Source organism: Entelurus aequoreus, linkage group LG08 (genome assembly GCF_033978785.1).
Source record: "Entelurus aequoreus isolate RoL-2023_Sb linkage group LG08, RoL_Eaeq_v1.1, whole genome shotgun sequence".
Classification (NCBI taxonomy): Eukaryota; Metazoa; Chordata; class Actinopteri; order Syngnathiformes; family Syngnathidae; genus Entelurus; species Entelurus aequoreus.
In genome coordinates this window covers 41,062,769-41,090,578 of record NC_084738.1, presented here as the reverse complement: position 1 = coordinate 41,090,578, position 27,810 = coordinate 41,062,769, and the positions used below count along the sequence as shown (strand labels likewise).

Below are 27,810 nucleotides of genomic sequence, written 5' to 3'. Positions count from 1 at the left end.
ACTAGCAAAACCACTCGGTCAAAATATTTATTGTGACTCATTGTCATTTCCAAGAGCCATAACAGACACAACAATTCAATGCACCACACTTGATGTGGTGAAGATACAGTTGTTTGTAACTATACGTTTGACCAGCAGGTGGAGTCTTGTGCCGAAGCATGTATTGAAGCTTCGAGAAATTCTCGCACCGATTTGTTTAAGTGGTTCAATGGCTCATGAGGCTTCATGACCATCACTAATATATATAAATATATATATATATACATATATATTCGTCCACAGCGCCGTGTCTTTCATCCATCTAGTCATGAATAGTGCAACCAACCACGCGTGTATTCGTCTATTTTTATTGTAATTGCAATTGGTAAACACACTGTAGCTTCCTGCCCGGAGTCGCTTTTAATTGGTCCAACGGCACGCCTTTCACGCCACTTCCGCCCGTTTGCTCGCTTTTCATTGGCCCACACGCTTCAATTTTTTTTCCCTCTCCTTCGCGGCGGTAGGTCGGAGCCGCCGTAGCCCGGGTCGGTCTAGCACGCCTAGCACGTCCCTTGTTAGAGCCTTAGCGCTTTCAAATTTGGCACATTCTTTTTTTTAAATTTACAAATACACACGAGTAGCCTGCCTTGCCTTACTGCAACCACCCGAACGTCATTTAAAACACAATTCCAAACACCCAGCAGACTCCTGAAAAGATGGCGGTGGTTAGCGGGATGTCGGGGCCGGCTGTAGCCCGGCTCGAGGGCCGAGAATTCGAGTATTTGATGAAGAAAAGGTCGCTGACCATAGGCCGGAACTCCTCGCAGGGCTCCGTGGACGTCAGCATGGGACACTCGAGCTTCATTTCCAGGCGGCACCTGGAGATTTTCACGGCGGGTGAAGATGGCACTTGCACGGGGGAATTCTACCTCCGATGCCTGGGGAAAAACGGGGTGTTTGTGGATGGGGTGTTCCAGAGAAGAGGGGCTCCACCTCTGCAGCTTCCACGAATGTAGGATTATTATTATAATTATTCTTGGTGGTGGTGTTAAAAAGGGGGCCAGCACTGCACACATTGTGGTGGTAATGTCGTGTTGTTGTTTGGCTGTCCGGCAGCTGTGTTGCACGTGTTGTGTCAAAGGACGCACTCGGTTTGTACGATAACGTCACGCCAAACCTCCATGCTAAATATGGCAGTGAAAACATGCCTGCGCTTGTAGCCAAGCAAATAAGTTCCCTCCATTTAAATCCACGGCGTCATTTGAAATTGTTTTATTCGGCCTGTATATTTTCACCAAATTTGCGCTTTGGAAGAATTAGCATTGCGTTTAACCCCCAACGCCTGTTTGTTTGAATTGGAGACTGGTTACCTCCGGAACCCTGTGCAAATTTTAAATACTTGCATTTCTACGTAATTATGCCTCAAGTCTGATGCGTTTGGTAAAGCTCCCAGTCTACATGCTAGCCATGAGGGACAGCAATTAAGCAATATAAACAATATTCATGTATAACCGGCGACATTTTGCAAATTTACAAAATGGCGATTCGGTTGAGATATATACTTGAAGCAAACCCAGTTTACAGCTGAAACAGTCGTGTTTAAGAAGCTGGGGCTAGATATTTTGTTAATGAACTAGGACCGTGTTTTTCAACCACTGTGCCTAGTGTGCCGTGAGATACAGTCTGGTGTGCCGTGGGAGATTATGTAATTTCACCTATTTGGGTTAAAAATATTTTTTGCAAACCAGTAGTTATAGTCTGCAAATGATGTGTTGTTGTTGAGTGTCGGTGCTGTCTAGAGCTCGGCAGAGTAACCGTGTTATACTCTTCCATATCAGTAGGTGGCAGCCGGTAGCTAATTGCTTTGTAGATGTCGGAAACAGCGGGAGGCAGTGTGCAGGTATAAAGGTGTCTAATGCTTAAACCAAAAATAAACAAAAGGTGAGTGCCCTTAAAAAAAGGCATTGAAGCTTAGGGTAGGCTATGCAGAACAAAACTAAAACTGAACTGGCTAAAAAGTAAAGAAAAACAGAATGCTGGACAACAGCAAAGACTTACTGTGGAGCAAAGACAAAGTACATCCGAACATGACATGACAATCAACAATGTCCCCACAAAGAAGGATAAACACAACTTAAATAGTCTTGATTGCTAAAACAAAGTAGGTGCGGGGAATATCGCTCAAAGGAAGACATGAAATTGCTACAGGAAAATACCACAAAAAGAGAAAAAGCCACCAAAATAGGAGCGCAAGACAAGAACTAAAACACTACACACAGGAAAACAGCAAAAAAGTCCAAATAAGTCAGGACGTGATGTGACAGGTGGTGACAGTACACCTACTTTGACAGTACACCTACTTTGAGACAAGAGCTATATTGATGCATGCTTGGTTATGTTTTAAAGCCATACCCAACAATTGCAACAACAACTTTTTACTGTCAACTGAGTTTCGTTTTTAATGATTTCTGCTGGTGATGTGCCTCCGCATTTTTTTAACGCAAAAAATGTGCCTCGGCTCAAAAAAGGTTGAAAAACACTGAACTAGGATACGTTGCAAGTGAGGGAGAGGCAGACGAAAACTTGGATTATGCGCTTGCGCAGTGTCTCCGCCGTCTATCCATTCATTTACTACCGCTTGTCCTTCTCGGGGTCGCCGGATAAAATAAAACCACCTTGCTCATTTCATAGGTTGACTGCGTGACGTGCAATTATCTGTGCAAAAGCTGTTTCCTAAGTAGAAATCACCACAACTGTCAGTGATCAGCTATTTATTTTCCCGTGTAGTAAACAATGACAACAGGAGCGACATTCAGATGGTTGTTGAAGCTGTACCAATCAGTGTGAAACATCTGTTACTTTTATTGTACATGATGCTATGAAACAGAAGGAGAAAGCATTCTATTTGAAAGTAGTGCTTTCAAAAGGAGGTAAAAACAGGAAATGCTTCATACTTACCATGAATTGGTTAACGTGGACCCCGACTTAAACAAGTTGAAAAACGTATTCGGGTGTTACCATTTAGTGGTCAATTGTACGGAATATGTACTGTACTGTGCAATCTGCTAATCAATCAATGTTTATTTATATAGCCCTAAATCACAGGTGTCTCAAAGGGCTGTACAAGCCACAACGACATCCTCGGTACAGAGGCCACATACGGGCAAGGAAAACTCACCCCAGTGGGATAATAAAAGTCTCAATCAATCAAAAACACTGGATATGTTGATTGGCAACACTACATTAAGTTAAAGTACCAATGATAGTCACACACACACTAGGTGTGGTGAAATTATTCTCTGCATTTGACCCATCCCCTTGATCACCCCCTGGGAGGTGAGGGGAGCAGTGGGCAGCAGCGGTGGCCGCGCCCAGGAATCATTTTTGGTGATTTAACCCCCAATTCCAACCCTTGATGCTGAGTGCCAATCAGGGAGGTAATGGGTCCCATTTTTATAGTCTTTGGTATGACTCCTTAGTGTGTGAATGTTGTCTGTCCATCTGTGTTGGCCCTGCGATGAGGTGGCGACTTGTCCAGGGTGTACCCCGCCTTCTGCCCTAATGCAGCTGAGATAGGCTCCAGCAGAAAATGGATGGATGGACATTAGTGCTGCACGAATTTGAGACGAAACCTAATTGCGATTTGTCTGCCAAAAATTGCAATAGTGAGTCTATTTACGACTTTTAAATTTTAGGCTATTCCTTTAAATGCATAAAACTGCTAAATGTTATTTTTAGACTGTTCCTCAACACATTATTGTCTCAAGTTGCCACACATTCAAACAATATGCAATAATCTACTATTTAAAATATTTAAGCGCCCATGTTTGCTTACATTGTCCTTGGCTGCTGGTCGTAGACTCATCGTCGTCCACCCATTTCGAACTAATTTGACAGACCTCATACTGCTGTCACCACAAAGTTTCCGTCAACCATTTTATGCTGTCGCCGGGGTTTCCCCTTAATGTATTTGATTGTGGCGGTGCGCCACGGCAAAATGTTACCCGCCACACCTTAAAAATGGGAGGGTTTTTTTACGTGAAAACAAAGTAATATAATGTATTGTAGTGTCCAAAAGAAGACACACAAAGTCCGACACTCTTGACCTTTTATGCCAATTTTATGCTAACAGGACCAAGGGACAAGCGGTAGAAAATGGATGGATGGATGAGACCAAGCCAACAAATATTTTGTCTGTTCACACTCCCAGACACATAACACTTACTCATTCTCTGCCAAACCGATCCGTTCAAGACCATGAGAAAAATTAACATCATAACAGACAAACATACGCTTTAAGACAAGCAGGTAGTTGCAATAAGAATTGATTTATTTTATTTATTTTTATTTATTTATTTATTAGATTTATTTGAGCACTATTGACTAGTGATGCACCAAAAATTTAGCCGCCGAAAAAAAGACGTACTTTGATCACCCAGGGTTTCCCCTTAATGTAACAGATGGTAGCACATCGCCACGGCAAAATCATAGCTGCCACACCTTGAAAATATATTTTTTTACGGGAAAACAGTAAAACAGTCCGACGCTATTTTTACCTTTAATTGCCAATCTAATGATAACAGGCCAAATTCCAAAAGGTTTTACCTCCCGTGCTAACACTTTTGTCTCCGTGCTTCCCTAGACATACAACAACACTTTCTCATTCTTCGCAAATTCGCTTCCAGGCACCGACGGTGTGTTTGGGATCATGGGGAAAATGAACATCAACTCAAAACCACACGAACATAAAACATTACCATCAGCAGGTTGTTACAGTATGCATGGTTATATACAAGCTATTATTTGCGCACTATTAACAAATGATGCACCAAAAACTCGGCCACTGAAAAAAGAAAACATAGCTGCTGAAACCAAATGTTGTGACATATACAAGACACACGCAATTGTCTGGAGCGTAGTCAGCTTGTCTGCGATGTGGACGTAATTTTAATGTATCCCAGATATATCCGCACACAGCGATCTACAAAATGCGCTAATGTTAAGAGGACAGTGGTGGCTTTTAAGGAGAGAAATTCCAACTGGAGCAGCAGCGCGAAGCAAGTGTGACGTCATGCTCGCTGATGCTCTCTCTCTGTTGGGCACATAGAGGGACAGAAGTAGAATCTCTCAGCACATGAACGGTCTATAATAACACCTGTAAAAGATGCTGGATTTGTTGCTAGTTGTTTTTAATACAGCAATGAAAATCACAAAAAGTTTCCAGGCACTTGAAAAACTCAACTAAGTACATTGTACAATAAGCAACAACAATTGAAAATATAGCAAAACAACATAATTTAAACATCCATCCATCCATTTTCTACCGCTTGTCCCTTTCGGTGTCGCGGGGGGTCCTGGAGTCTATCTCAGCTGCATTCGGGTGGAAGGCGTGGTACACCCTGGACAAGTCGCCACCTCATCACAGGGCCAACACAGATAGACAGACAACATTCACACTCACATTCACACACTAGGGACCATTTAGTGTTGCCAATCAACCTATCCCCAGGTGCATGTCTTTGGAGGTGGGAGGAAGCCGGAGTACCCGTAGGGAACCCACGCATATATGTTAACATTTATTAATAACACAGATTTTTTTTAACTGTATGGGACTGTCTAGTACAACATTTTGAACGTGCTGCAAGCATTTCATCACTCCCTGCCCCTGCTCCAAGCATATAAGCTTCGCCCTAAGTAACACATTGTTGGTAGCTCCTGTTGGACTGATTTTGTAAATGAGACTGCCATGAGTAGTGTTGTGCAATATGGATACAAATATATATCCTGATATAGATCACTATATATCCCAATAACGATATATATCACAATGTAGAATTGACATACACCTGGGGATAGGTTGGTTGGCAACACTAAAAGGTCCCTAGAGTGTGAATGTTGTCTGCAATGAGGTGGCGACCTGTTCAGGGTGTACCCCGCCTTCCACCCGAGTGCAGCTGGGATAGGCTTCAGCACCCCAACGACCGCAAGAGGGACAAGCAGTAGAAAATGGATGGATGGAATTATTTCTTATGATACATATACATACATACACTAAATCTTTCTTAACTTAACTTATCTCCTTTTATTTATAAATCACATATTTTATACATAAAGGGACAAGACATTTAAAAAAACTAAAATAATTTTTCGTGCCAGCTCTTTTCGACAATGTATACTAGAGCCATATGAACACAAATTTTGAGATGGCATCTGAAATTTCTTAGTGTCTCTGGGACTGCTTTAGATAGACAATGCCTTTAGACAACAACTCTGTCAGGCTTTTTTGGTGTGTTTTTTTTATTTTCATAGTTTGTGGTTTTGAGGAAACGTTAGTACTTTGTCACATTTTGACATGGTCTCTTTACTGTTCTACATGATGTGTGTTTGAGTGATAGAAAAGATTTAACATGTTCAAGTCGCTATTACCAGATTAGCGTTGTTCAATTGGTGTCCACATTTTTTAATCCAAACCAAAGTCACACAAAATAGTTAATTTTCCCTCTTTTTGGCACCGATTCCTCTTCGGGTTTTGTTAGTTTAGCATTCTGTAGTGTTTTACTCTCTATTTTATGCTGCAGCTGTTACATATACTGTAATATGGTACATGGTAATTGTTATATATTTTATATATGTTATAAACATATAATATAATGTATCAGTATATATTATATACTGTACATATATTATGTAAATATTACATATATATGTTATATTTTATATTGCTTTTAGTCTATTTTATACCTGCATTGTCCTTTCCATCTTTTCCATCATTTGTAACTGAGCTACTGTGTGGAACAATTTCCCTTGTGGATCATTAAAGTTTGTGTAAGTCTAAGTTTTACGTCTAGCTAGTAGCAAACTGCTATATTGTTGACATCCATGCTCAACTGGCCCTGGCCGTAAAGTTATTTAAAGAGACGTAAAAATGTTACCGCAAAGCAACAGCTTTTCAGTTACTTTAGCCTCTAAGCAGCTGTTAAAATTAAGATGTAAACAATAGAGTATTATATTGTACCATGGACATTGTTTATGTCGTACTATGGTTTATATCGCACATCATTGGCCATGAGTGTCAGCAATCCTATTCAGGCTGAATGACAATTTTAATACAATTGTATATAACTTGTATGAGTAGATATTTAAACATATGCTAGCTGGTAATGTTGTTTATATTTTATAAGGGGACGGGACGGCGTGGCGAAGTTGGTAGAGTGGCTGTACCAGCAATCGGAGTGTTGCTGGTTACTGGGGTTCAATTCCCATCTTCTACCTTCCTAGTCACGTCCATTGTGTCCTTGGGCAAGACACTTCACCCTTTGCCTCTGATGGCTGCTGGTTAGCGCCTTGCATGGCAGTTCCCGCCATCAGTGTGTGAATGTGTGTGTGAATGGGTAAATGTGGAAATACTGTCAAAGCGCTTTGAGTACCTTGAAGGTAGAAAAGCGCTATACAAGTACAACCCATTTATCATTTATTTATAAGGTAAAAATAAAATAAAAAGCCATTGATATACACTAACTTTAGCTAAAAAAAGACCAGTAGCGACGACATATTTCCTCAGTGTAGCGACACGCAAACATGTATTATTCATCCGCACACACAACTAGCTGTCTTTTGTCATTGTATTAATAATTTATGTAAGTGCGTTGTAAACACAAAACATAGTAACATGAAACATAACATTTTTGTTATATGTATGTGGTTTGAATTTTTTTTTTTTGCTTGTTTGTTTTTAGATGTTGCTTCCGATTCCCCAGCACAAGTATAAAAATCACTTTCACAGCACTTTCTGCTGAAAAAAAGGAACCAAGGAGTGTGCCGGAATCACCGGTCAAGTCTGTGCAACCTCAAATATCCCCACTTACCATCAACATTCCGGACAATATAGCCCATCTTATGAGCCCACTGCCTTCACCCACAGGCACCCTCAGGTGAGTTTAAGGGATGGCACTTTCAATCTTGTGGTTTTGTTTCTTCATCTGAATTTGGAAACATTTCAAAATTGTTATAGTGCGGCAAACTCCTGCCCTTCAAGCCCGAGGGGGGCGGGACTGTCTAGCTATCGAAACAATCGACTTCTGGCCTCAGACCTTATAGCAGATAACTCCCATTCTGAAAACGACAAGGAAGCCTCTGGGGAAGACAGCCCAAAGGTGAGTGAAGGTGGTCCCAATCAGATAAGCCTTCATCAAACAGGATATTGATGCACGTGTAATGTCTGTGAGTCTGCATTATTAATAATGCATTTTGTAAAATGCTTTTATTTCAGTAATGTGCTGAGAATGTCCTCGTTGAAGTCTAAAAATTGCTTAACACTCACTGCAGGGTAGAATTTGGAATACAGAACTCTATTCAATTCAGTCAATTGTGAGCCATTTTGTATGCAAACCACAGCTAAAAATATTATTTTTCCAAAAATATCCACTTTCCTGTATTTTTCTTTTGGGTTGTCAAAATAACGTGTGAATGGGGGCAACTAATTTATTATTATTTTTAAATAAATTGCTCTATCTTATCACAGGATGCAAGGACAATGGACGTGTAAGATCAATAGAGTCTTTAATAAGTTAAGGTACAAAAAAAGTAACACGGCCTCATGCATAGAGCCAAAAAAAGCACAGACCTCAGAGTAAAAATAGCTGAAAGCAGACAAAATGAAACTATGTAACTCAGCGATAAGCACGTTTTTTTAATGAAATATTGTAGCGTGTAAGGATAGGAGTCGAAGGAGTAATATCAAAAGATGGAGCTAATTGTTTTAATGACATTTATTTTCTAATCAGCAATTGAGCAGTATCCATCCATGGCTTTGCAGCGCAATAACATACAACACCGGAAATGTGTCCCATGAAAACCCGACCGACCGGAACTCTCCAACATTAACAAAAGTCCGTGGGTGAATAATGTAAACCCACCACAATATAAAAAAATTAGGGTCTAAACAAAATTTGTTGAAAGCTTGCCTGAGCTGCAGGTATTTGCTCTTCCTCCTGCCTAAATGCCGCACTGAATTGCAGGGCAGGAAGACAACAGGGGCGCAGAAACAAGCTTGCTAATTAGTATCTTCTCGCTTGCTTACTTGTTGTCGGCACGCCACATTCAATTATATTAAGGGGAAATCCTGACTTGTAGTTCTAAAACATTTATTAATATATATATTAATATTTTTTTGACGTGACGGATGTAAACAGGGGTCTCAACATAGAAAGTATATTGCCCAAGGGGGTGTGGCATGCATGTTATAGAATTTTGCATTACATTTTCAATGATAATGTTAGTAAATTATCTACTAAAAAACTTAAAAATACTGTGGTACATTACATGGAACATGTGTCAAAAAGACAGCCAAAAGAGGTTGTAGATGAGAATAAATCTAAAGGTAAAATGTGTAGACACGCACCCAATTGCAGCAAATGTAGTTTTGACTTTCAAAAAATTTCTTTCAGAGCTTCCGTGGCAGCACTTTGTGCTGGTAGAATTTTTTTTTCTCAAAAGGTGCTCACATGCCTGAAAGATCTCAACTCCATTGTTTTATCTTAATGTGTGGCATCTGTAACATATAAAAACATCTCTTCAGATTTCGAAAATCACCGTGGGTACCTTGATTAATACACTCCCCCTTCAAAGGAATATTACAAGATGAAAGATAGCTTTGCTCCATTCCCTAAATGCAGGCAAATAGCAGTTTTTTAAGAATGAAAACTGGAAACAGATGTAACAAAATGAAAGCACACAACAGCAAATAATGGTAGAAACAGAGAATAAATCAACCAAAAGTCTAAACTGTTATGTTGAACACAACATGAACCACATAGGCAAGATGGATTCCAATGAGCTGACTGGCACTATGGATGGATTTTGAGAATTTTTTTTTTTCACAAAAAGAACAATGATAAAACAGTTAAAAACAAAAAGTGTAAGTGACTATTCTTAATTCTACTCTTCTTCCTGTACTGCATTTGAAAATTAAAATGTGCACAGAGACATGCAAGAAAGAGGCAAATAATATGGTGTGTACTATTATTTTTTTAACCTGATTTGAATTCTCTTTTCATTTGGAGCTGTTTATAAACATACAGTATGTTAAACATGTATAATTATGCCGTGTCATATACAGTACAGTGAAAGTTGGCATATTTAGATGTACTTGCAAATGGTGATTAATCATAAATAATACATTTAAAAACTGTTGTTAATCTGATTAAAAATTGTAATTGTTTGACAGCCCCAATTTTCTTCTCTCCAGGATGACGCCAAACCACCGTATTCATATGCACAGTTGATAGTCCAAGCAATTACCATGGCCCCAGATAAACAGCTGACATTGAATGGAATATACACCCACATCACCAAGAATTACCCCTACTACAGAACGGCTGATAAAGGCTGGCAGGTCAGTGTAATGCTCACTTTATTGTATCAGTAAATGTGTGTTTGTTCATTTGGTGATGTAGGCCATGCAAGCTCATTTGGTTTATCACAAACTGCTTTATTGTTTGAATAGAGCAAACAGCATACTTCTGAAAACGTTTGTAAAAATTAGCATAGCAATGTCTTCTCCCACCAATATATTGGGGGTAATGTGTGCCTTTGTGTCAGTTGGCCACTTAATGTCAGTGTTAAAGAGGGAATATTCAAGCGGGCGATTTATACATAAAAAAAAACTAGTGTAAGATGGCAGAGGAATTCTCTTCCTTAGATTTTCTTTTTAACGATGTAGACGTCGTCCAGGAAACCCACAATGCGTCTACTTGGCCACATTTGGACAAATGTATGTGTCTGGATAAAACAATGCCCAAAACATTAATTTTAGTTGAGTCAAATCAAAACTGCTCTCGACATGGAATACACATGTAACAACACACATGATTGTGGCAGACATGTGATGACTTTTGCTACAGTATAAATGCTAAATTTCATTTTCATTTTCATTGGTGTATTAGAACAAGTTGGCTCAACGTGTTTGAAGTGTTGCCTGATTTTTTTCCTGCATTTTCTGGTGATGGACTGACTGTCCTCAATTATTTTACTTTCAGCATGCTTTATCAATCCAAAATATGTCCAGACTTCAGATTTTGTCCGTTTACTACGAGGGCAAAATCTCAAGAGCAAGGTCCGTCTGTTGTTTTCCGCCATTGCAAACAGCGCTAGTGCGCATGCGCCGTCTTCGGAGGCGCGGCTGCTGGTGCGTTACCAGGACGTGAGCAGTGCCGCCTAGAATGCAATAATAAATGACGTCTTTTTAATAATTTAAAAATTAAACGGTGTTACTAACCGTCCCGAGTTTTGCCGCAGTTTATCATTATATAGTTTACCATTACATCCCTAGTCCTTTAACAAGTAAAAAGTCACAGTGGCTCGCTATTGAGCGGAATTTCGCAATTTTTCTAGCAAAAGTGGTAATTTTTTTCCGATGTTCTTATAAAACCGCCAAAACAATGCGCAGGTTGCTTTAGCGGCTGGCTACAGCGTTGTAGCCAGTGGCTTTAACTGGGGTTGCGGGACTTCCGGGGCAAGGATGAGGAAGTGAGGTGTTGTTATCTGGTGAGTTTGTGCGAGTGTTGCCAAGAATGGAGAGGGACGTACATTGAGCTTGTTGTACAAGAGTGGCTTTTCTTCAAATAAATGAAGACAAACTGGGAATTTGTGGGAGCCTCCATTCTTGGAACATTACAGTTGTGATGGTCAGATGAAGCCTCAGGAGGCATTGAGCTACTTGAGCCGATTGGTGTGAGACTTTCTGAAGCTTCAATGCATGCCTTGGCACAAGACACCACCTGCTGGTCAATTGTATGATTACAAACAGCTGTATCTTCACCACATAATGTGTCATGCACTGAATTGTTGCGTCTGTTATAGCTCTTGGAAATGACAATGAATCACAATAAATGTTTGACCGAATGGTTTTCTGTATACTAAAATATGTTTTATGTGTTTCCTTTGAGAAAATGGCATGAAGAGGAAGATGACTATATAATGTAACTTGGACAATAGTGTACAGAACGGAGGATATTTAGTTTAGTTTTGGTTTTGGTTTTAGGCAGGGGTTTTTTCTTGACAAAACCCCTCTATCATCCAGCTATTGATTTCTAGTGGCTGGTTAAAAAAAAAAGAAAAAAAGAATGTGTTACTTTATTAAACGTAATGTTTACAGTGATAAACCCATTCGCGAACTGACGTTGTTGAGAATCGAACCCATGTCATGTGGCATAAAAGGTTTATGCGCAAACCATTGCACTGCCAAAAGTTGACTGACATGATCAAAATAAGTTGATTTAAGTCGTCATACATGGATTTTATTGGCATTTTGAAAACAAATTGTATTCACTATTCAGATTCCAAAATTACCACAACTCTTAAAAGCCCATATTTTTAATGGAGCTTGGGCGGTTTATAAATTGTCAAATCTCCCAGCAAAATCTGAACCGTGTCTTGAAAAAGTCACGCGGTACAGGTGAGCCACGAGGCTTCACACGTCATCATTCCTGGGTCCTCTACATAAAATAAGCCTCGATGCGCGCTTTGCGGAAAAGCCCCCTTCATTTCTCGACACGCCTCAAAGCCTCTGCACATTTCCTCACATCACTACATTACAGTATGTTTGGGTCTGTGTCAGTTGCTTCTGTTGACATTCAAGAATGCTCTGAAGTAAAATATTGTGTGACGACGAAACATAAATGTTAGCGGCTTTGCTGCGTTTTTGCTAGTGAATGTGTTCTTAACATTTCGCATGTTTAGGTACTTGTGTTTAGTCTGTTAATATCACACTGTACAGTAGGATTGGTAAATTTTGTGTGGTGATTTTGTTTTGAAAAAACACGTGTTTCGGAATTCCTCGCTCCGGCGGTCTCACAACTTTTTCAACATGTCGTAGAACTGTGTCTCTGTTGGATGTTAGGATAAACATGCAGAGAGAAAATTTTGAGAAAATAAAATTACAGACTTCCTGGTGAGTCATGGCATATTGCTGTTGACCAGTAGATATGTTTCAGGATTTTAATCATGATTTACAATACTAAACCTACTAGCTTGTACTAGATCTAGAGCTGCATGGCAAAGTTGCCTAAAAAGCAGTATAATGTATAATCATGAATTTCTTAAGATTGTGTAATAAAATGCTTCATTTTATTTTGTAAGCAAACAAACTTGTAGCAGACACCATGAATGCAATCTTACATCCATGACTTTACTAAGTAACTTACCGGTACTAGTTTAACAAAATACCAGAGTTTTTACAATTACAATAATTATCATAATTATATCATTATTTTTCATAATTATGTAAATATTCTGAAATGTATTTGAAACTTCATATTGATCTTTTCATACATGAAAACACTACTAGCCCTAGGAATATTTTTAAATTGCATTTTTAGAGAATTTCAATGTCGGGAATGACTTACAAAGTATCTTGAAAATTGTAAAATCTCTTCAAATGAACCCCAAAAGGGCCTCTCTTCACCTCCAGCTGATATTTTAAATTCCTCTCTTTCTCTACCTCACTGGGATCCCTGGTTAGCATTAAAATACAAGAATTAGCATTAACACCAACATGTTCTTACATGCCCCGCATGTGTTTGAATAGAACTTCCATAATGCAAGTCAAGACTAAAGATGGCGTTTGCTCCCTGCCAAAACAGACTTTTATCCTGTTTCTGGTTGTTTGCTTACAAGGTGCTTTTTGGTAATGTACTGCAGCATCGATATGGTGGAATGCCTTCTCCGTTTGACAGTACAAACATTGCGCCTCCTTGTCTTTTTAAGTTTAAAGTGATCTGAAACTTATGACCACTTTTGCCCTTTCCTCTCTTTCCCCTCGTTGCTCTTTACTTATGAACCATTTCTCTCCATCGCCGCTTTCTGCTGTTCGCAGCCATACAGGCGCAACACTCATTGGCACGCACCCACACCACCACTCTCATATATGCTCTATTGCAGCAGCTGTGTTGAAACTATGTTAACATTGTTGAGGTTTTATACATTTTGAATAATTACACTCAACAATTAATCAAATCAACAGAATACAAATCTAATTAATCAATTAATCGTTGCAGCTCTACTAAGTAATGTAGCTATCCGATGTTCCTGTTAAGGAAATCTAATTTGCATAAAATGGGAGCAAAATAAGGGAAATTCCCCAGATAAGTCCCAGTAAAATGTGTTTATGACCAATGGCAGGGATTGGTTGAATTTGCGTTAATTGGCGCGATGGCAACAGTGCAAATTCCTGGAATGTTAGTATGATGACATCAGAACATCAATAAACATCACTCATGCTTAGGAGAAGTATGATAAAGTCTATGCATAAACACAGAGATTTCTAACATGTAGTCCCAAACATTTTCATATTTACCTGTGGCTGCCCGCCACAAATAAATCAGTGTATGGAAAACATTGATAATGTTTCTGAACTACTCATTAATATCTGTGTCTAGAACTCAATCCGCCACAACTTGTCTCTGAACCGGTACTTCATCAAAGTAGCACGATCTCAGGAGGAGCCAGGGAAAGGCTCCTTCTGGAGGATAGACCCTGCTTCTGAAGGCAAGCTCATGGAACAAGCCTTCAGGAAACGTAGGCCCAGGGGTGTTCCCTGCTTCAGAACTCCCGTAGGGCCCCTCTCTTCCAGGTATATGCCCAAAGCTAACATTTGATTGTATCTGTGTTTTACTGTAACAACTCGTGTCTTCCACAAGAATAAATAACCCTCTCTCCGTTTCCAGGAGTGCTCCTGCTTCTCCCAACCACACGGGGGCACTCTCTGCTCACTCCAGTGGTGTGCAAACCCCCGATAGCCTCTCCAGAGAGGGGTCCCCAGTCCCTATGGAGCCCGAGCCAACTCTTCCACCGGCCCCCTCCCATGTTGCCACCCTACAGCCCAAACTTGCTGTCATCCAAGAGGCTCGCTTTGCACAAAACTCCCCTGGTAAATTCATCATAGATTAGGCGTTATCTCCATAATTTTATCGATGGAAGAGCTGATAGAAGATGTACATAGGAGAATAGAAATATATGCAGAAATATACAGAATGCATTACGCAGCACCATTGCAAATTTTGATTATTTACAAGAATACCGTATTGACCCGAATATACAAATGATATGCTTCATGGGACAATAAACAATAAAAAACCAGTGGTAAAAATAAACAAATTATATATAAAATACATACTTTGAACACAATAGCTGTGTAAGAAAAACTTGTGTTGCTATTGGGGGTATGTAGTAAAAAAAAAAAAATTTTTTTTTTTTTTGTCATAAAGAAATACAATCATGTGTGCTTACGGACTGTATCCCTGCAGACTGTATTGATTTATATTGATATATAATGTATATATTGTGTTTTTTATGTTGATTTAATTTTAAAAATTTTAAAATTTCTTGTGCGGCCGCGGCCCGGTACCAATCGGTCCACGGACCGGTACCGAATTCAGGAGATTGGGGGGGGGGAGTTGGTGGTAGCGGGGGGTGTATATTGTAGCGTCCCGGAAGAGTTTGTGTTGCAAGGGGTTCTGGGTATTTGTTCTGTTGTGTTTATGTTGTGTTACGGTGCGGATGTTCTATGTGTTTGTCCTTCTTGTTTGGTGTGGGTTCACAGTGTGGCGCATACTTGTAACAGTGTTAAAGTTATACGGACACCCTCAGTGTGACCTGTATGGCTGTTGACCAAGTATGCATGGCATTCACTTGTGTGTGTGTGAAAAGCCGTAGGTATTATGTGACTGGGCCGGCACGCAAAGGCAGTGCCATTAAGGTTTATTGGCGCTCTGTACTTCTCTCTACGTCCGTGTACACAGCGGCGTTTTAAAAAGTCATACATTTTACTTCTTGAAACCGATACCAATAATTTTGAAACCGATGCCGATAAATTCTAAAATTACATTTTAAAGCATTTATCGGACATCCCTATCGAACATGGAACCCTCTAGTTTCCAGCCACGCCACCCTACAGGATACATTGGATAAAATTGACATACAAACGAGACAAAGGATCTACATTAACATAAAGAATGAAACAAACTTGAAAATATTGCAATAAGATAAATAATAAATCACACTATTAACATATTGCACACCAGAAAAAGATAAATTACATGGAATTGTAATGTTTTACAACTGCATGTTATATAAGAAAGACTAATGGCAATAAATAATAGATAGCAACTTGTCAGAACACACAAATTGTATTTTTGTGTGTTAGAGTTTTAGTTCCTTCTGGTCTACATAACATGTAATGGTGGTGCTTTGGTCAAAATTTTGCAAAGATTTTATTTTTACAGACCATCTTCAAGCCAATTTCTGAATGTCTTCTCGGAATGTGCCAAGCCCCCTTCGACTGCGTCTCTTCCCCATCAGCCATGTTGTAGTGTTTAGCGCTTCTATATGGAGTCTACTAACAAGTAATGTAAGTTAGAACTACACACTATATAGTATTAGAAATGACAACAGTGGAGGATTTTAGCATGCATGTTGGAGCCTGCCTGCCCTACGGAAAGAGGATAGAGAAAAATTAGTAACTTATTGACTAAAACTGAATAAAAATTATGGACGTGTGCAAAGCTCTTCAAGTAAACCTCTACCGTATATGGTGATATCCGCTGGCTTATCTAAGGCAAAATACGTCACTAAAATCTTAAATTCCAAATGTCTCGTTTGGAGTAAGTTTGGAAGAAAGCAAGATTGTTTTATAAGTATCTCCGCCATCCCTCTATGGTGTGGTTTCAAATTTTCGGGACTTATGGGCAACATTCCCTCTAAGGTGCGCAATTGCGCACTGCTCATGCGTCCTCTGCGCACAGCAGATCTATGCCGCGCACAGAATCAAATCCCATTCTAAACAAAATAAACACAAGTTCATTTGTAGGATTTTACAATGCAACGGTGAGTAACAGGTGACGAAAGGCGGCCACAACAGATACATTAATGTTTGTCAACACTGTTAAATTATTGTATGGTCTGTCGAGACATTTTAAGGAGGACAGGAATTCCATCAATCCCTTTATATTTAGCGAAATTTATTGTCGGCCATAGCCACACCAAAACAAATTGTTAAATACTTCTATCTAGCAAAACTGGTCATTGTCTACCGTACAAACCAAGCCAAAAGCAACTCTTTGTCATCTGTTATATCAACAGCAGCCGCTTGCTCTCTCTCTCACCTGCACCAACACATACACTCATGGCAATTAGCCACTGATGCGTTTAAGGCCACACACAAAGTTAGGCAACTCCAACACTACACATTAAGTGTAAATTCCAGGTCGTTACACTATGACTTCTCAATCAGATGTGTGCTTATTCTACTGTCATTTATTAAGAATGTTATTTTTTGGATATTAATCATGAAATGATGTTACTAGATTACAGAATTGCTAATAGAAATATTTATTTTACAGACAGAAAGTTACAGGAATGTACACTTCATCTCATGCAACATGTGAATGTTTTAAGGGGAACTAAACATCATCTCTGAAAGGGCTACACAATCTTTCCAAAGCAGGACCCCCACACAAGTATATAATACTATAGTACATAGCTGATAAAACAATGTTTAAGTGGGCCAAATCACTTATATTAGAAATTAATCTCATGAAAACGACTACCGTCACTTGATTATAATAATAAGACATTTAAATTGTTATCTCAGGTTTGAGAAAGATGTCCTGCTGGTATGGCCACAGTGTGCACGTCTGTATTTCACTGAATGCTCAGGGTGTTTTTGTGTTTGCTCACACACTTGAAAACTTAGAGAGAACATTACTTATGGTGATCCCAAATACATAAAAACATGTACCAACGGGTAAGAAAAGGTTATTTTGAATAATAGGAACTCTTAAAGACTGAGCATCTTTGCTGGTGGCAGCCAAGTGTCTAATTGGTCCCAGGCCTTACAAAATTACAAAAAACATTAACACATTTTCCTTTGGTGCGTTCTACTTGCCGGTACAGGGAGGAACCTCCAACATTGCATGCATTGACACTACCATGACATGCTGGGTAATTCCTCTCAGTTGGAACTGGGCTTTTATCTGCCGAAAGCCCAGGCGAAGGTTGTTCTGCCAAAAGTTGGTCAACTTGATAGTCGCAGTGAAGATAGTCATGGACATTTGCCATTTTGCATTGCGTTTTTCCCATTATTGTCATTCCACATTGCTAATGTAAAAGGCTCACCGATGTGGAGCTGTGTTATTCGTGCATAAACCGTTTTTATTTCCGCTTAATGTGAAAGTGAACGCAGGATGTTTTGCCATGACACTGGAAGTTTCTGTTAAACTGGAAACAGATGTCCGCTGGGTAAATATTGATCGCCTCAACGTGATAAAAATTGGATAACTAATCTACTGTAATATATTAGACACATAAGACATATTTTAGGCCAGAAATATGTAAATACGCTTAAAAAATGGGCCACATAGTGAAGCATGATGTGGCGAGGGTCGACTGTACTCCATTTTGCCTCAATTTCTTAAAGACCTGTTTATTAAAGTTAAAGTACCAATGATTGTCACACACACACAAGGTGTGGTGAAATTTGTCCTCTGCATTTGACCCATCCCCTTGTTCACCCCCTGGGAGGTGAAGGAAGCAGTGGGCAGCAGCGGTGCCGCGCCCGGGAATAATTTTTGGTGATTTAACCCCCAATTCCAACCCTTGATGCTGAGTGCCAAGCAGGCAGGTAATGGGTCCCATTTTTATAGTCTTTGGTATGACTCGGCCGGGGTTTGAACTCACAACCTACTGATCTCAGGGCGGACACTCTAACCACTAGGCCACTGAGTGGCAATCAATTCCACCCATTGAAACATTTTTTAATCAATTACAATGCCCATCCTTGTGGACAGTGTTGCATCCAAAGTTTGTTTTAATGACACATCTCTTTCCAAATGTGCATATCAACAGGTTCTCCTCTGAGTAACCAGCCGGTATTGATCGCCGTACAACGCCAGATACCTCAGACGACCATGAAGCCAGTGACCTACGCCATGGCAACACCGGCCATTGTAACAACAGTTAGCCCCACGCCCAGCATGCAGACTGTGCACGTTGTCCACCAGATCCCAGCCGTCACCATGACAGCTGGTACACTAAAGACAGACCCTCAGGAGAATGGAAGAGGAGACCATCAAGAGATTAAAGGTTTGAACACACTTTTAATAAAGATTATCATTCGTTCTGTTGTTTGTGAGCTGACTACTGTCCCCCTTGTTAACAGTGAAAATGGAGTCGGTGACATCTATTACTACCTCGTCGAAAGGCGGAGTCAGTCGCATCATCCAAAGCTCTCAGGCCACTCCCATGGCCACAGTAACCATCATGCAACAGACTCCGCTTGGCCAGCACCAGCTTCCTATAAAGGCCATCACACAGAATGGGACTCACCTGGTTTCTATCAATTCCACGGCTGGCACAGGTGACTCCCTGACTCTCTGATTTATTTCAGTAGGTTTCAAAAGTTTCAAAAAGTTATTTTGTTATTATAAAGAGTCACTTATAAATTCAGTCTGTAATTTCTTAATTTTGATGATTGTACATTTTGTACATAGCGTCCGCGGGTATATCTCGAATACTTCAAGTATGTTCTCAGCACGGACATGCTGCCTCCAATCCAGACAACCCCGTGCGTTTAGCTTACGGCAAGGCAATTCAACTACATAATGAAGAGGGCTGCAGTTTCAGGAGCCCAATAGCCGGTCATCGAAATGTGGAAGTTACGTCAGAAAGTGCCTCCGCAGGTTATATTTCTTTGAGACTGCGTTTACTTAATTGCTAAGTAAACTAATGGGCTTACATACTGCACTGTCAACCGTTTCCAGCGTGTGCGGATAGTTCAAAGCATGAAGAAAAAAAAGCTCAGTTTTTTTTTTAACTTATTGATGTTCCTTCTTTTGAATTATTTTCCTTCCTTAGTATTATTCCTGTACACTTCTTCCTTCATTTATTTTTTGTAAGACTGAAAATATAAACATAACAAAATTATAACATCCATTGTGTATTTTACATACCGTATTTTTCGGACTATAAGTCGCAGTTTTTTTCATAGTTTGGCCGGGGGTGCGACTTATACTCAGGAGCTAATTGTGTGTGAAATTATTAACACATTACCGTAAAATATCAAATAATATTATTTAGCTCATTCACGTAAGAGACTACACGTATAAGATTTAATGGGATTTACCGATTAGGAGTGACAGATTGTTTGGTAAACGTATAGCATGTTCTATATGTTAGTTATTTGAATGACTCTTACCATAATACGTTACGTTAACATACCAGGCACGTTCTCAGTTGGTTATTTATGCGTCATATAACGTACACTTATTCAGTCTGTTGTTCACTATTCTTTATTTATTTTAAATTGCCTTTCAAATGTCTATTCTTGGTGTTGGGTTTTATCAAATACATTTCCACAAAAAATGCGACTTATACTCCTGTGTGACTTATACAAACCCCGTTTCCATATGAGTTGGGAAATTGTGTTAGATGTAAATATAAACAGAATACAATGATTTGCACATCCTTTTCAACCCATATTCAATTGAATGCACTACAAAGACAACACATTTGATGTTCAAACTCATAAACTCTATTTTTTTTTTGCAAATAATAATTAACTTAGAATGTCATGGCTGCAACACATGCCAAAGTAGTTGGGAAAGGGCATGTTCACCACTGTGTTACATGGCCTTTCCTTTTAACAACACTCAGTAAATGTTTGGGAACTGAGGAGACACATTTTTGAAGCTTCTCAGGTGGAATTCTTTCCCATTCTTGCTTGATGTACAGCTTAAGTTGTTCAACAGTTCGGGGGTCTCCGTTGTGGTATTTTAGGCTTCATAATGCACTACACATTTTCAATGGGAGACAGGTCTGGACTACAGGCAGGCCAGTCTAGTACCCGCACTCTTTTACTATGAAGCCACGTTGATGTAACACGTGGCTTGGCATTGTCTTGCTGAAATAAGCAGGGGCGTCCATGGTAACGTTGCTTGGATGGCAACATATGTTGCTCCAAAAGCTTTATGTACGGTTCAGCATTAATGGTGCCTTCACAGATGTGTAAGTTACCCATGTCTTGGGCACTAATACACCCCCATTCCATCACACATGCTGGCTTTTACACTTTGCGCCTATAACAATCCGGATGGTTCTTTTCCTCTTTGGTCCGAAGGACACGACGTCCACAGTTTCCAAAAACAATTTGAAATGTGGACTCGTCAGACCACAGAACACTTTTCCACTTTGTATCAGTCCATCTTAGATGAGCTCAGGCCCAGCGAAGCCGACGGCGTTTCTGGGTGTTGTTGATAAACGGTTTTCGCCTCGCATAGGTGAGTTTTAACTTGCACTTACAAATGTAGCGACCAACTGTAGTTACTGACAGTGGGTTTCTGAAGTGTTCCTGAGCCCATGTGGTGATATCCTTTACACACTGATGTCGCTTGTTGATGCAGTACAGCCTGAGGGATCGAAGGTCACGGGCTTAGCTGCTTACGTGCAGTGATTTCTCCAGATTCTCTGAACCCTTTGATGATATTATGGAGCGTAGATGGTGAAATCCCTAAATTCCTTGCAATAGCTGGTTGAGAAAGGTTTTTCTTAAACTGTTCAACAATTTGCTCACGCATTTGTTGACAAAGTGGTGACCCTCGCCCCATCCTTGTTTGTGAATGACTGAGCATTTTATGGAATCTACTTTTATACCCAATCATGGCACCCACCTGTTCCCAATTTGCCTGTTCACCTGTGGGATGTTCCTAATAAGTGTTTGATGAGCATTCCTCAACTTTATCAGTATTTATTGCCACCTTTCCCAACTTCTTTGTCACGTGTTGCTGGCATCAAATTCTAAGTTTATGATTATTTGCACAAAAAAAAAAGTTTATCAGTTTGAACATCAAATATGTTGTCTTTGTAGCATATTCAACTGAATATGGGTTGAAAATGATTTGCAAATCATTGTATTCCGTTTATATTTACATCTAACACAATTTCCCAACTCATATGGAAACAGGGTTTGTATATGTTTTTTTCCTTCTTTATTATTCATTTTCGGCCGGTGCGCCTTATACTCCAAAAAAGACGGTAAATAAAATAGAAGGTTTAGGCTTAATATTTTCACACAATAAACTACAAATGTTTACACATGTAGAGATTACATAATGTTCACACACCAAACATTCAGTAAATGTCCATGCACTAACTTAGTCCGATTTCTCAAATAGTTCGGCTCTAAATAAGGCTCCTACAACTCATGAATACACCTTAATACGACCTTGTCCGGTCTTTGAAAAATCGGACTAACACACCTGGATTATGCGAAACCAGATCTCTCGTGCGGCCGGAGAGGACCCTTTGTATCGCACCTGTGCCAATCTCAACGCGTGGGATACAACCTGGAAGCAGATACCATTTAATAAAAACATAGCAACAATTGTAATTAAGAGAAGATTGTTTATTTGCTTCACAAATTAAAACATACAGAACATTTGGAAGTGATTCAATGGTAGAAAAGAAGAAACAGAGATTTATTTATGAAGGTAGCTAAGGAAATGTAAAATGTTGTTTTAATTTGGACTCCAAAACAAAATACGAATGAGATAAAAGATTATGAATCAGGTATATTAATAAGGCGTACACAAACCTCTTCACACTAAAAATTCCTTCGAAAAAACTCTTCCGCCGGTCTTTATTTGCATCGGACCTGCATCCGCCTCGATACATTCTTGGTAGTCATGATCATAGTGTATTCTAAGATAATTTCTTGATGCTGTTTTTACATCAGCATTTCACTTAGAGACGTAATATTTTTAATCTGTGCCAATATTACAGCGGGCATCTGTTAAAATAAGTTGTAAGGATCCGCAATGCCTAGTGTGACGTCATTAGTCAATCGGAAAAGTAATTCAGCTATCCGCGCTAAAATGAAATAAGCGCCCCCCAGTGTACGGGAGGCACATGGCGTATGACCAATAGTCGCATTAGAGGGAGAGCATGGACACTTGGACTTCACAAGTAGGTGTGAAAATACAAAAAAAACAAACTATTTGAGATATCAGGCTAATTTAGTGCATGGAAACGTAGTGAATGCATGTGACTTATCACTTTTAGCGTTGTCGCCCTCTACTGGTCAAATTAGCACTACATGTATTAAACGAGGTTTGCTCGTTACTCTCAGACCAAAAACAACACGACCACAAATACAAAAGACATCATGAAATTCTCAATTTCAATACAAAACAAACTAAATATCTTCATGCACAAACTATATCTACTTACACGTTTGACCAAGTTTTGTGGATTTCTACCATTGTTGCTGCTTGTCTGGACCAATGTGTCCGTCGCTTAAAAGGTCCGGCAGAAAACAATGACTCGAGCACTTTCTCGGGGCAGACCATTCATACTTTGTTGTCCAGTCGTTAAAAATCAGATTTTTGCGATTTATTTAGATTTTTATTTTTTTTTCAGGGTTGAATGAGTAGTCTTCTTCTACTCACCCCATTGCTGCTTTATTGTGACACATATGCCTCGCTGTTGACCCTTGCGGGGTGGCGAGAGTACTGCATACATGATCAACCCTAGTTTTAATGCTTTCATCAAGCCTATTTGGGCGATGTTCGGCCGGCCAAGTGAAAAGCTTTGGTGGGCCGGATGTGGCCTGCGGGCCGCCAGTTGAATAGGCATGCCTCACAGCATCACAACGTCCGGTTTCAGCAGCGCTGTTTCTGTGATAAAAGTATGTCTTTTTTCTTCCAAATTTTAGTCAATAGTGGGCAAATAATAAACTATATATATATCCATTCATACTATAACTACCTACTGGTGGTAATGTGTATGCTAGTGTGTTATGATGTTTATTTTCCCATGGTCTGTGAACACACCATTTTGGCGGAGTATTATTGTACATTGTATTACTTTATTTAGATTTCATGTAAAATCCCTCATTTTTAAGGTGTGGCGGCTAATATGTTGCCGTGGCGCACTGCCACAATCAAATACATTAGAGGGAAACCCTGAAAAGTATTGGGCAATACTACAAATGTGGGTATCAATACAATACCAAGTAGTTATAGGGTAAGTATTGGTGATACTACTGCTGACCTGACACTTTTTGCTTTAAAATATTAAAGACCATTAGATTATTTTATGATTTTGTCTTTCAATTTGTGTTCACAATAATGAGGGGTAAAACAGGACAGCAGTCTAAAAAAACCAATTGAATATTTACATTATTTCTATATTCTCTTTTAATAATACACAATTATTTAAGTAAAAAAAAAAGTCAATAATACACAATAGGTTTGAAAAAAAAAAAAAGTCCTCCTATATCCAGAGACTAGTTTGTAAACTAACAAAATCCACAAAAAATGGTTTTGTTGTAACTATAAGAAAAATAATGATCACATAAGCATTGATCATTTACTGATACTGCTTGGTTTGTTTTTGTATACTATTGATGTTTGGATCGATCTACCTGGGCCTATTATTTAAAATTTAGCAGCCTGCTTAACCATTTAGCTGCTTATATTTATAAAAAAAAAGTGCAAAGTGGAACCTTCTTTCTTGGAAAAATAGATTTCATCAATGAAATGTGTTAGTAACTTACACACAACACACCGTCACAATAACCGTGATAGGAAATGTTCATATGGTTACATCTCTATTGCTGAATATGCTAGCTTTTTTTTTAAACTGTTACCACACTTTAAAGTGTTTGGGTTGATATCTTATCATTTTACTAGTAATTATGCTTCTGCCTCCTCACTAGCCCTGAAGATGTGAGAAAGTAAACGGCACGGTCAAATGGATAACTCCGTAACAGCGTATCAATTAAAATGTCAATGTTGTGACACGTCAACCATAACCAATCTCTGTCTGTCAACAAATTGTTTCTGTTGACATTGTTGATTATGTCAAGTAATCATAATGGCACTACTATCATAGGGCTGCAGGGGTATTTGACTTCAAAGTTTCCACCAAACAAGTCAATTCTACTAAACTATGGAGGACATCAGGAGCCAAAGAAGGCAAAACGTCTCACATTTTTTATACTCCCATGCAGCTGTTGCAAACCCTCTCCACCTTCTGGCCACACACGCTTCCGCCTCGGCATCCCTCCCTACCAAGAGGCAAAACGGTGAGCTGCAGGAGCCACCGGCTCCAAAGAGGGCGAAGACGCAGGAGGGCAACAAGGAGGAGTCTTCAACTGCCAATGGTAACAGAGGCTGTGCTGCAGACGGCGCTGGAGAAGAGGCAGTCAGTGAAGCTGTAGGGAACAAGTAACCCGCCTTTTCTCTCCAACTGCATCCTGAGCCCTGCCTCCCTCTACACATTGACCCCCTCGGCCTTCACACTCTTGACATTTTCACCTTCACTGATTTTCATCTACTCCAAGGTGCCAAAAAAGACAACAGATTACTGGAGAATTGCCTTTTTTCTTTTATGTGGAACTAAAAAACCCAACAATTCCCCTTGAAGCACAGAAAAAGAAGAACTATTGAAATAAAAAAAATCCAGATGAATTGTTTTGACTGAAAGTTGACGACAACCCCAGCCCTGGTAGCATCTCAGCACTTATAAATTTGTGTCGGAATGAAACACGCCACTGAGAGAAAGTCACACCTGGAGAGAAGTGCGTGAACATTCCCATCTTTGGCAGCTAGCCTACCTTGACCTACTTGTGAGGATATATGTATATGCATATACAATATGTATATATATATATATATATATATATATATATATATATATATATATATATATATATATATATATATATATATATATATATATATATATATATATATATATATATATATATATATATGTGTGTGTATATATAAATATATATGTATGTATATATATATATATGTATATATGTATGTATATATATATATATATATGTATATATATATATATATATATATATGTATATATATGTATATGTATGTATATATATGTGTATGTATATATATGTATGTATATATGTATATATATGTATGTATATATGCATGTATGTATATATATATGTATGTATATATATATATATATATATAAATATGTATGTATATATATGTATATATATATGTATATATATGTATGTATATATATATATGTCTGTATATATATATGTATGTGTGTGTGTATATATATATACATATATGTATATACATATATATGTGTGTATATATGTATGTGTATATATATATATACGTATATATATACATACATATTTATGTATATATATTCATACGTGTGTATATGTATGTATATATACATATATATGTATACATATGTGTATATGTATGTATATATACATATTTATGTATGTGTGTGTATATATATATATATATAATGTGTGTATGTATTTGTGTATATATATATATATATATATATAAAATGTGTGTATGTATTTGTGTGTATATATATATATATACATGTACATGTAAATATATATATATATATATATAATATATATATATATATATATACACAGTATATACATGTACAGTATATGTGTATATATATAGTGTGTGTGTCTTTCCAGTTTTGCTCAATTTCTCCAAGAACAGAGATTCATTAGTGGATTCATGTTGAACACTAAAAAAAAATCACTCATTTTTGTGTATGTGGACTTTGTTTGGTGAAATGAATGTAGTCTCCTTTTCTGTTTGTTTTTTAAGAGAACACTAATTGAGTGGATGCTGTGCTACTCATTCATGCAAACGACATTTGTTTTTCCACCACTGTACATGTAAAGACTAGTCTTATTTTACAATGAGAAGATAAAACCAGAGTATATATTCCTGTGTATGTGACCGTATGCTTCATTGAGATTGCATGTTAAACAGATCTAGAGATATCATCTACCTGAGCTGATTATCTGAACTGAAGAAGTTCTGACTCTATGTGCTTCTTGATTCTGACCAGTGCTGCACTTAACCCTATTTTAGTTGTTTATCATTTGAACTATTGTGGCAGTCTCTTTGCTAAATGCAATAATATTATGTTATAAAACAGTTGTATCATATTGTGTCCACAAAGAAATATATCTTGGGTGGGTATATACAGTGGATACGGAAAGTATTCAGACCCCTTAGATTTTTCTTCTTCTTTGTTTCATTGCAGCCATTTGCTAAAAGCAAAAAAGTTACACACATCATCCCATCTTGACAGAATAAAAAACAAAAATATATTTAAAAAAGTGCAATTTTAAGTAGCGGCATCCTCTGAGCTAATATGGCCATGTGTGTTCTTGGGAATGATGCAACAAGTTTTTCACACCTGGATTTGGGGATCCTCTGCCATTCTTCCTTGCATATCTTCTCCAGTTTTGTCAGGTTATATGGTGAATGTTGGTGGACAGCCATTTTTTGCTCAATTGAGTTTCGGTCAGGGCCCTGTCTGGGCCAGTCAAGAACAGTAGGGTCCCTGTCTTGTTGGAAGGTGAACCTTCGGCCCAGTCTGAGGTCCTGAGCACTCTGGAAGAAGTTTTTTTCCAGGATATCGCTGTAATTGGCCGCATTCATCTTTCCTTCAATTGCAACCGGTCGTCCTGTGCCTGCAGCTGAACCCCCCCCCCCCGCCCCCCAATAGCATGATGCTATCACCACTATGTTTCACTGTTGGGATTGTATTGGGCAGGTGATGAGCAGTGCCTGGTTTCCTCCACACATACTGCTTAGAATGAATGCCAACAAGTTCAATCTTGGTCTCATCAGACCAGATAATCGTATTTCTCATAGTCAGGGAGTCCTACATGTGTGTTTTTTGGGGGGGGGGGCAAACTCTATGCAGGCTTTTATATGTCTTGCACTACAAAGAGACTTGTCG

General features: G+C 38.8%; 1 protein-coding gene across 1 annotated transcript; it reads left to right on the top strand.

Moving 5' to 3' along the window:
- The first annotated feature begins 500 nt into the window (after positions 1-500).
- Positions 501-25,499, top strand: LOC133655888 (forkhead box protein K2-like). The gene is made up of 9 exons (XM_062056490.1): positions 501-991; positions 7,716-7,910; positions 7,991-8,132; positions 10,226-10,372; positions 14,415-14,608; positions 14,703-14,905; positions 18,880-19,116; positions 19,193-19,390; positions 25,040-25,499. Exons 1-9 carry the CDS (start codon positions 696-698, stop codon positions 25,258-25,260), a joined length of 1,833 nt encoding a protein of 610 aa, XP_061912474.1. The 5' UTR covers positions 501-695; the 3' UTR covers positions 25,261-25,499.
- The last annotated feature ends 2,311 nt before the right edge of the window (positions 25,500-27,810 follow it).

Bases quoted from the DNA above. Each gene is read 5' to 3' on its own strand.
- LOC133655888 (XM_062056490.1), top strand. From the start codon at position 696: ATGGCGGTGGTTAGCGGGATGTCGGGGCCGGCTGTAGCCCGGCTCGAG. The intron at 8,133-10,225 runs GTGAGTGAAGGT...TCTTCTCTCCAG, and splicing joins CTGGGGAAGACAGCCCAAAG to GATGACGCCAAACCACCGTA. The intron at 10,373-14,414 runs GTCAGTGTAATG...ATCTGTGTCTAG, and splicing joins CGGCTGATAAAGGCTGGCAG to AACTCAATCCGCCACAACTT.